Here is a 9,964-nt window from a genome sequence, read left to right as displayed (position 1 = left end):
AGTCACCTTTATTTAAATAACCAAAGGTGTAATTTTTTTTTTTTTTAAGCACATAACATTATTCTCAACCCAATTAAAAGTGAACAGCAAACAACTGCACACAGAGGCACTGCTCCCTCCTCCCAGGGAAGGAAGCTGCAGGAATCACTCTGTGGACCTGGTTATCCTCCCAGGACCTCCTGGGTTTAACCTCCATGACAGTCCTTTATCTGCCACTCTTCCAAAGTGCTGATTTAGTTCCCATCCTCCCACCCTGACCCGTCCCATCTGGGTCTGACCCCTGAGTCTGTACTATAAGGCCCCTCCAATAAAGTCCCTGGCCCCCACCAGCACCAGCCCAGCCCAACTCTGCTGGCTCCTTGGGAACCCCCCATCTTTCCCAGTTGAGGCTTTCACCCCAAAATGCCACAGCACAGCAATTCCACCAACACAGCCCCACACAGGCTGCGAAAGTGGCTGTGCTGGTCACCTGAGTAGCCTCAGGCAGCTAATTTCAAAGTTTTTCACCCTGTGCCACCAACAGAAGACTTAAGCCTCCCTGAACCCCAGTCGGAGGTGAAGGTCACCCCCTGGGACCGTGAACCTGACCCAGCCATGCTCTTCACAGAGGGCATCAACACTTTTGCAGGTCCCAGCAAGAGATCCAGGAGCCCCACTGGTCTGTCACCCCAAAGCACAGCAGAAACCCCTTTATCTGGATGGGGGAAGGAGCCCGTTTCCCCCCAGGGAGAGCTGAAGCCTTCCCAGCCCTGTCACATTGCAGCTCACCTGCCCTGCAGCTCGGCAGGACTTCTACAAGTCTCACACAGCAGCAACTCCGCTGCCATCAGCAAAGACACGCGGGACAGGCACCATCTTTTGGCCAGTGCTGACCATGACAAGTGGCAAAACAAACACAACGGAGTCCTTTGCATCTGCAACAAGTCCTGCAGGCGCTGCCCTGCCAAGGTCACAGCACAGCAGGGAGCTGGCAGCAGTTTCCCAACACCGAGGGAGCTCTGGGCCAAGCCAGGTGCACATCAGAGCCCGCAACCCAGAGGTGTCCCACCAACAGGTCACACGCTCAGACGGGTCTGCCTGAGATTCCAACAGATCTGTGCAGTTTTTAAAATCAAGCTGGTGGCTCAGAATGGTAGAAAGAAGCATGAGGTTTCATTCAGAAGTTGACTCAACTGGGAAGGCAGGACAGCATTCAGCTAAACTCTGCCCAGATAACATGTGCTGGCTCAGTCAGACTGCAGCTTCCCCCTGCTCTGCTGCACCCCTTGATGAGCAAGGGCACTTGTTCTGACCCAGCAATCAAGCCCAAAGAGGCACTGTAAGGCTGACTGGCCCCACACATTCTCCTTTGCAGCTCAGCTGAGGTTTTGGCCCCAAGTGCTTGCTTCAGAAGTGAAAGACTTGGTTCAGGAGTGCCTGGGCAATACAAAGCTCCAGCTGTGACCCCAGGGTGTCTCTCAAGGTGACAGGCTCTGCCCTAGAGACCACCTGTGAGCTCCACCGTGAAGGATGGCAGAGCTCTGGGCTGCCCAGGGTGGACACTGCACTCCCAGCACTGCCAAAGAGCCAGAGTCTGGATTTTCACTCAATTCTCAGCCAAGTTTGAGCAGCATCAAGGTTGTAAAGATACATACTGCTGCCTGCTGATTTCCATCTGGGACAGCACAGGGCCAGGCCAGCACTATCTGAGCCTGCAGAGACACCCATGTGAGGAAGAGCCCAGCCTCCAGCCAGGCTCTTGCTGTCACCTCACGCCAGCTGCCTGAGCTGGGGGAACTCACCTCTCTGGTCATTGAGCCCTTTGGTAGCAGAAGTTTGATGCCTGAGAAATTCAGAAAAAGGAGAGGTTTCATTGCGAGATAATGAACCCATAAGAGAAATCCACTCAGTGGGGAACCTCAGTGCTGGCTTGACACCTCACTTGTGCCAGTCCACAGTGTTCCCAGAGTTAGAAGTCACTGCAGAGGAAGAGAAGTTCCTTCAGTATTTGGCAACAGACAAGTCCCTTCAGCCACCACCACACGGTGACGCCACTGGAGAAGCATTTAGTCCTTTGCCTGGCTTGGACTGGGACGGCCTGAGAGCCTGAAGAGAGTCTCCCTCATGGTGTGGAAGCATCTGTCAGTGAGGTCAGAGACATCATCTGATGTCAGGCCTTTGGTCTCTATTGGAGGCAGAACCTCAACCTTGATTTTGCCTGGAAACAAGAGAAGAGCCTGTGAGAAACCCACACACCACAGGAGCACTGTCCTCTGCCCTGCCAGGAGCCCTGGGTGGGCCCAGCACAGCCCAAATCTCCTCACAGGGTTGCTCCCACCCAACCCTCCAACTTTTGGCTTGCTCCAGCCATAGGGATCATGGCAAGTGTGGCTTCCTCCCAAAATTGAGAGGTACTGCTCCAAGTTGACTGAAAGCTAACTTTCTGCCCAGCATCTGTACCAACAGACTTCTGAGCTTTGATACCACCAGCCTCCTTGGCATCCTTACAGCGGGGTCCCTGCTTGGACAGGTCAGGAGGCAGAGCATGTTGCTTCTCCCCCATAACTTGGTCTGTGCCAGTTATGAGAGGTAGTGCCCAATTTTTAATGAAAACATCCCTCACTGTATTTAATTACATTATTTCCTGAGTTAACCCAGCCCAGGCTCTGGTGCCAAGTGCTTTGAACTGACTCCACACATCCCCCCAGAGGACAACTCCTGTTCACCCCAGCTCTGCTTCTCTCTTACACCCTTGTGAAGCAGATCTCACTTGGGTATAGCATCAGCCCTGTCTCCAAGTGACTGTAAAGACCCTCAGGCTCTTTGGTACCTGATGTAAATAGATTCTTCTTTGGGTTATAGAAGTTGGTGAAGGAGGAATACACCACGGGAATCACTGGGACCTGAGGGAAGATGAGGAAAAAGAGGAGTTAATTGCACTGCAGCAACTCAGCACAGGCCAGAGACGAGCAGCAAATCCCACACAGCAGAAGCTACCTGGCCAGGCTCTCAGGCATACAGGGCAAACACAGCTTCACAAGCAAGAACCACTTCCAAAGACTGGGACAGTCAGGAGACAAATGGGAAATCACTCCCCAGCAAGTCAAGGCACAGGGACATTCAAGGCACTAGTTACAGTTCAGACTCAGGTCTGCACTGGCTCTTGGGGTTCCTCATCCCAAGGCAGGCTTCAAAACTCGGGTGTTGTCTGACCTTCAGACATTGGAGGATGCCTGTTTTGACAGGCCTTGCTGTGCTTTGGGGCAGGCCAGCTAGTGCCTTCAGCTCCTCTGAAAAGGAGTCACCAGTTACAATCAATTGCAAGGGGCTGTTTCTCTGGTCCCCCACCAACTGCTCACAGATCTTGTCATTTTGGAGGGTGAAGGCATTTAAGAGAGCAGCTGTTTCCACACAGAGCAAGCCCAGGTGTTGCTCTGAAGCATTAGCACTAATGATCCCCAATCAACATGGCACGATTGCAACCTGGGGGATTAAGAAATGCATCAACAGCTTTGGGATTCTCCAGGCAAGCTCACAAAGTGCAGCACCCACTGGGCTCCCTGCCACAAGCAAGCTCCCAGGAGGGACACTGCTCTGACACACTGCCAGGCAGCTGCCTGCAAGGCTCAGAGATGGGGGGGTCAAGTGTGTGTGTCCGCCTTCCTCTGCCTGGGGCAGGCTGGAGAGAGGACAAGGCAGCTTCTGAACTGTCTGCAGCCCCCCATCCATAGGGGTCAAGTCACTCCTGCAAGGGATGGAAAAAGCTCTCAGCTCCAGCTGGGCAGCAATTGTGACACCTGATGGTGGTTTAGCTGAGGAGCTCAGCTGTGACCCTGGAACACAGCTTTCTCCAGAGCAAATAATCACACCACAGTGTGACCCCCTGGCATAGCCACTGCAAAAGCCTTTGGGTCTCCATGCAGAAGCAAAGCACTGTTACCTGTGCCTGGACAGCAAGGTGAAATGCTCCTTTCTTGAACGGCAGCAAATCCCCTGTGCAGTTCCTCGTGCCCTCTGGGTACACCCACACCTTCACCTGCACATGGGGAGACAAGGCTCTGCTCCAACAATCCACTTGCACTGCTTCTTTCCTGCTGGCCAAGCCCCCAGCCAGCCTTGCCAAGAGATGTAGGTGGGTAACTCCAGGAGAGCCAGCACCAGGAGTGCCCAGACACCTGCCTCCCCACTAAACACCACAGCCACACTCACGTTGTCAGTTGCCATAGTCTTGGCCACCTCTGCCATCACCATCTTGGCGCTGGTGGTGCTCTTCCTGTTGATGAAGATGACCCCTCCGAGGTAGATGATGAGCCCCACCGTGCCAGCATACATCAGCTCTTTCTTGCCCACCTGGACACAGTCGTCGGGCAGGACCTCCATCAGCCCTACGTGATGGCAGAGGGTGAGACCCAGCACCACCCCCCTGCTGCACTCAGATGGGACGAGAGACACGACCCAAGGTGGGGAGGGATGTGCCAGGGACAGGCCAGAGCATCGTCTCTCTGCTGGCTTCTGCTGCCATCAGCAGAGCAGAAGGAGACTTGGCAGACAGTGGAATTACAGGGCAGGGTGGCTGCAGGTCACAGCAAAACCCCTTGAGGGGCAGCTCACCCCTCCTGCCTGGAACACTGACAGGCATGCTAGGCCAGCTGGGCCATCAGTGAGGCAGGGGTGTAAAAGGGAGGGAGGAGCACCTGAAGCTGAGAAATACCTGAGGGGCTTCGGGGGGGCGGGGGGTGACTGCTCAGGAAGACCCTCCCTGCAACCAACACTGCTGGGTAGCACAGACCAGCCAGGGCAGGGGGCTGCTTGGTCAGGATAGCCAGCAGCTCTGGGGCTGAGCTTCCTCCCTCCCACCAGCTTCTCACCCATCATGTCGAGGATGCTCTGGTGGTTGGACACAATGATAGCAGGACCCTCCACCTCAAAGTTCTCCAGTCCCTTCACCTCAAACCTCAGGCCAAAGAAATATTTGAAGGTCTTGACCACAGTTTTGATGATTCTGCAAGAGAGAACAGCAGTCAGATAGCAGCAGGGTGGGGAGGTGACAGGGTCTGTCCTCATGGTCCCATATGCTTGAGGTGCTTCAGCTACATGTTAAGCCCCATTCAATCCCAGTATGGGAACTTTACTGGAAGCCTGGGAGAAGCTGATTGTAACTTTGAGGCCAGTACAGCCAGACTTAATGGTCCATGCTTCCTTCAATCTGACAGCATCAGCTCACAACCAGGCCCACTACAGGCTCTCTGGAAAAGGTGAGTCCAGCCTAGCACAGCTGCCAGGGCCTTGCAAACTGGAAGCCCTCCAAAGTCCAAGAGGGAGAGCTGCTGGTTTCAATGCTGGATCAAGGACCACTGCCAGTCCTGCTCATTCAGTGCTGCTTGTTTCCCCCTGTGCTGTGGCTGTGGGTCTGCTCTGATGCTGCCAGTGTTTTCCTTCTGCCATCAGCAGAGCTGCAGAAGTTGTTCAAACACTTCTCCAAGGAGCTCCCACTCCCCACAACGTGGACACCAGCGTGGGGCCCACCTGGCAGGAGGCACCAGCAGGATCCCTCAGCCCTGCCAAGGAACAGAGCAGGCTGCCATGCCCTTGCTGAGCACACCCAGCCCAGGCTCACCAGCCAGGACCTGGACAGCCCATGGGAGCAGGGCCCATCTATGCCACCCCCAGACAGGTGGGAGCTGGGGACGCTCCAACTGGGCCAAAGGACACAGCCAGAAGCTGGCAGCACACCGGGGCTATTTCGGGCAGGGGAGCAGCCATTTGCCAGGACAGGAGGCAGAGGAGCTTGCACATGAACAAAGGCCCCTGGAGTAGCCACCTGCTCTGCTTTCCCCTAGAGCAGCTTCAGGTGCCCTCCAACAAGCACCTGGATGCCTTGCTTCAGGGCCAAACATTTCCCTGGCCAACAGAGGCTGAATCTTTCATCCCTGCAGGAGGAGACAGAGGGACAGTATCAGCTTCAACCCCCCACCCACGACAGGGTTCACTGCATGGCACCATCAGCCTGGGAAGCATCCCTGTTACCCAGGGCAGGAGGTGAACACCCAACTAGCTTCTTTTCCTGGCTTGGCAGCAGCTCCCAGCATCTGTTCTCCAGAAGTCTCCCCATCCTTGCCATCAACTCCTCAACCACATGCCTCACCTTGGCTTGCTCCTCCCCACTATGGGGTTCATATCTCCATGGGAAGCCCCACCACGCAGACTGCCTGGGCCCAGGCATTGACACTGGAGTTCAGGCCAGGCCAACACCTGCAGGTGACACAGCTGCGTGACGCTGTTGCTATCAGTCCCCTGCCATTCCAATTTGCTGCAAAGGTCAGAGCCACACCCAGGGAAAGGACACGGGGACATGCACAGGCTGCAGAGCTCCCGAGCACCAGGGAACCTGGCACAGAGGTTACAGGAGTGCAGTCCAGATGAAGAGACAAGCAGACAGGTGAGGAAAGGCAGGGTGACATGAACTGGTGAGGTCATGGTGGATGCCATGCCACCAGACTGACCTAAATCCCACTTCTCCTCCCTTCTGACTGCCAACCAAAAAAGAGGTCACTGCTCTGGGAGTCACACTGCTTGGTAGCTGCTGGGAGAGGCTGGTTACACATTACTCAACAGCAACCATCCAACTTCCTCCTGCCAGTAAGGAGCCAGCATGTCCTTGCACAAGATGTGGCCTGAGCCACTGAAAGAGGCAAAGGGGCAGAGCTCAGAGCAAGCTAAGAAGAACCAGGTGACCAACAGGGCTGCTGAGCTGGCCACGTCACCTGCAGGGTTAAGAAGATGGGTCCTACTCCCCTCCAGCCCTGGAAGCAGCTGCTCTGCTGGTATGAATGATCCTGACTTGGTGCAGTCACAGCTGCAGAGAGCTGTAAATCTGATGCACTTACTGCCAGACACAAGGAGAGAGTAGAAAAACGAGGGGGGATCTGCTTTTACTGTAACATCTTGAGTCTGAAATCCAGCAGCCCCAGCTTCACGTGCTCTGCTCCACAGCTTGCGACAGAGCCCTTTTTTTAGGATCCTCTGATTTCCAAGTATTAATGAAGCATGCTTACCAGATTGGAAACTCGTGCAAGAGGTTTTGCTACTAGATAGACAGCTCTATCTCTGTCTGACACAGAGGGCAACCTCTTCTAAATCACACCAGCTTGGCACTGGAGCCAGCAGAGTGAGGACAGGGCGTTCTGCACCAGGCAGTGATCACTGTCCACCAGCATGTGCTCTGCTCCAATCCCTTTCTCTGAGCTGGGATAAGCAGACTGGGATGTTGTAGAAGTAGGGAGCTTGCTGGATCACCTCAGCCATAGACCTCCCAGAGGCTGGGATGCATGACCAGGTTCATCAGCCAGTGCTAGTACATGGAAATTATTGGCTTAAGTTACAGGAAAAGGGAGGTTCTGGACCAACTTCAGCTCCGAGTTTCAATATGAGGAGTTGCCCAGTGCAAGTTCTTGTTCTTCCCAAATACTTCCTTTAAGTTTACAGACTCACAAAGTTTGGTTTTTTTGGGATGGGACAGGGGGGGACGAGTGTCTCTGTCACTGATACAATAAATTCCCCTAGCTGTAAAGCTGGCTGAGTACTGGAAAGCTGCTCCTGAGCAAGCCAAGTGAACCAAAGCTGGAGACAGGCTGGAGATCCCAAAGCAGACTGCCACTTCCAGTGCCTGGGGTCACGCTCCACAGTGGAACACAGACCATGGACTCGGGCAGGCAGGGCAGAGACCACAAGGCAGCACCTCGGTGCCCAGTGCCTGCTCACTCCAGCCTGAGCCCTGCCTACCAGGGCCACACCACAAAGCAGAGTCCAGCTCCACCATCTGAGACGCTGCCCAACCTTTGATCCTAAAGGATGTATCAAGGCAACAGGGCTCCCTGTCACCTGAACCCTTATAACCTGGCCTGGTTATGGATGGCTAGAGTAAGTAAAAAGCTGCCTGTGGGAGAGCAAAGCAAGGAGCCCAAGTTCTGTGCTGACAGCAGAAGTGCCTTCACACGTAGAAGAGCTGCTGGAGAAGTGCCCCAGGCACCCTGTCAGAGGACACATGCAGCAAAACCTGGCAAGTGTGCCCCGGGCAGCTGCACGGCCACCGTGCTCCTCACCCCGAGCCCAGGGCAGCCCGCTGCAGGCTGTCAGCCAGCGGGAAGCCCTCCTGCCACAGCCCCCACTTCTGGAGGGGGAAACCCCCCCAAAAACCCACTGCTGTCACCCTGATATCCCCAAAGCCTGCAGAGCCCCTGGAGCACGGCTGCTCAACACCACCCTCACACCTCCCGGGCCCCTCATCCCCTCCCAGGGCGGGGGCACAGCCCTGGAGCAGCCCCTCACCACAGCCCCCAGCCACGAGGCAACCAGGGCAGCCAGCCCGGGGGCTGCTGTCACCGTCCTGAGGCAAAGGAGGCCACCAACACCCCCGCCCAGGTCCCCACACAGAGGCCGGGCCTGAAACCGATCTCCCCAGTTTGTGTTTCACCCGCCCCGGCCCCGCCATTTCCAACCCCCCCCCCCCCCCGCCCCGGCCGCCCCCCCGGGGCTGGGTCACCCCGGCCCCGCCTCGGGCACCCCCCGACTCACTTCATGTTCTTGACGGTGCGGCCGCCGTTGACGAGGAGGCAGACGGGCGCCGTCAGCACCGAGCTGACGACGAACAGCAGGTAGTAGAAGCCGATGCGCAGCGCGAAGTTGACGGCGGGGCTGAGCTCCATCAGGACGTGCAGCAGCAGCAGCACCGCCGCCCCCCACAGCAGCCACCCCAGCTCCATGGCCGCCCAGCCGGCAGAGCGAGCAGGAGCAGCAGGATCCACCACCCGCCTGGGCTGCCCCCGCCTTATGTGGGCGGTGCGGAGGGCCCGGCCCGGCGCTCCCCTCGGCCGGGGCGGGCGCGGCCCCCGGGGCGGGCGCTGGGGGGGTTGGGGGGGCCCGGCGGCACCTCCTGGGGGGCCGGGTCCCCTCACGGGGGGGGCGGGTTCGGGTCCCTCGTGCTGCCCTGTGGGTGTTTTGGCTCCTCGCGGTGCGGGGTCTTCGGGGTGTCCCGCCGGGGCTGTGAGGGGAGGTCTTCGGGGCCCCCGTGGGTGGTGGGGTTTGGGGTTTCTGCTCGTGATGCTGGGTGGGGGATTTTGTTCCCCTCGTGGCGCCGTGTGGGATCTTCAGGTGCCTCATCGTGCCACATGGGGTCTTTGGGGGTCCTTTATGGTGCCCTGTGGGGTCTTTAGGTCCCTCCTGGCATGAGGTGTTTGGGTCTGTCACAAAAGACTCACAACTGATCAAAATCTGCATGGGTCAGTTGTGAAGTTTTTCTCACAGACTCCTGCTCACCACGTTTCCCTGCCGCTCATTTCCTCACCTTCTCTACTGCTGCTTGGTGCTGGTTTTCCAGTGGCACAAACATGCTGAGTGGGATGGAGCTTCCCTCGCTGGTGCTGGGGGTAGGTCAGGATCGGGCCCAGTGGCTTTCTGGGGACAAAGCTGACCAGGGAGATGAAAGCTTGTCTGCTGGAACTGACCCAAACTGTTTCACTGGCCTCTGCAGGTTTTGCAACACTTTTTATAGCAAAACCCGAGTCCTGTGGGTGGTGGTGACTTCACTGGGGTTAAGATGTGGCCCCGTTGATGCAGCCCTGGTGCTGTGGTCCCAAGCATCCTCTTGGCATCTGAAGTTTTGCAGCTTCTGGAAAGCAAAAGGAAAAGCCACGGTCCCTTTCCACATAACCCTTGTTCCCTCAGCTGTCCCTAGACTCCACAGCAGAGGCAGCAGCTGACACCAAAATGGAGAGGGTTTCACTGCATTTTCACGGCCCCTCAGCAGCTTTAAGGTTTGAAGCAGGAGACAAGCTCCTTCTCTCTGCTGGAGAACTCGAGGCCAGCACTCCCTACAGCTGCCAGGCAATGACATCTCAGAGCTGGTCTCATGACTCCTGCTAATGCCACAAAGAACCCTTATTGTATTAGCATCTCGACACAGCATTAGATTAATCCCTCCAGGCCG

The 9,964-nt window shown here is 56.4% G+C and overlaps 1 protein-coding gene across 1 annotated transcript; it reads right to left on the bottom strand.

Annotated features, from left to right (window-relative positions):
- Positions 1 to 7: 7 nt before the first annotated feature.
- AGPAT2 (1-acylglycerol-3-phosphate O-acyltransferase 2) lies at positions 8 to 8,828 on the bottom strand. The gene is made up of 6 exons (XM_051636267.1): positions 8,554 to 8,828; positions 4,848 to 4,981; positions 4,189 to 4,364; positions 3,920 to 4,015; positions 2,810 to 2,882; positions 8 to 2,197 (listed from the first exon to the last, which is right to left on the bottom strand). The coding sequence occupies exons 1-6, from the start codon at positions 8,739 to 8,741 to the stop codon at positions 2,046 to 2,048; spliced, it is 819 nt and encodes a 272-aa protein (XP_051492227.1). The 5' UTR covers positions 8,742 to 8,828; the 3' UTR covers positions 8 to 2,045.
- Between the last annotated feature and the right edge of the window lie 1,136 nt (positions 8,829 to 9,964).

The sequence above is a fragment of the Apus apus genome, chromosome 19 (genome assembly GCF_020740795.1).
Source record: "Apus apus isolate bApuApu2 chromosome 19, bApuApu2.pri.cur, whole genome shotgun sequence".
Classification (NCBI taxonomy): domain Eukaryota; kingdom Metazoa; phylum Chordata; class Aves; order Apodiformes; family Apodidae; genus Apus; species Apus apus.
The sequence above is the reverse complement of the archived record's forward strand: the minus strand, read 5'-3'. Positions and strand labels throughout refer to the sequence as shown.

Coding starts and splice junctions, on each gene's coding strand:
- AGPAT2 (XM_051636267.1), bottom strand. CDS start 8,741: ATGGAGCTGGGGTGGCTGCTGTGGGGGGCGGCGGTGCTGCTGCTGCTG. Junction 2,883..3,919: donor ACCTTGCTGTCCAGGCACAG/GTAACAGTGCTT, acceptor ATCTTCCCTCAG/GTCCCAGTGATTCCCGTGGT. Junction 2,198..2,809: donor GAAGAATCTATTTACATCAG/GTACCAAAGAGC, acceptor TCTTGTTTCCAG/GCAAAATCAAGGTTGAGGTT.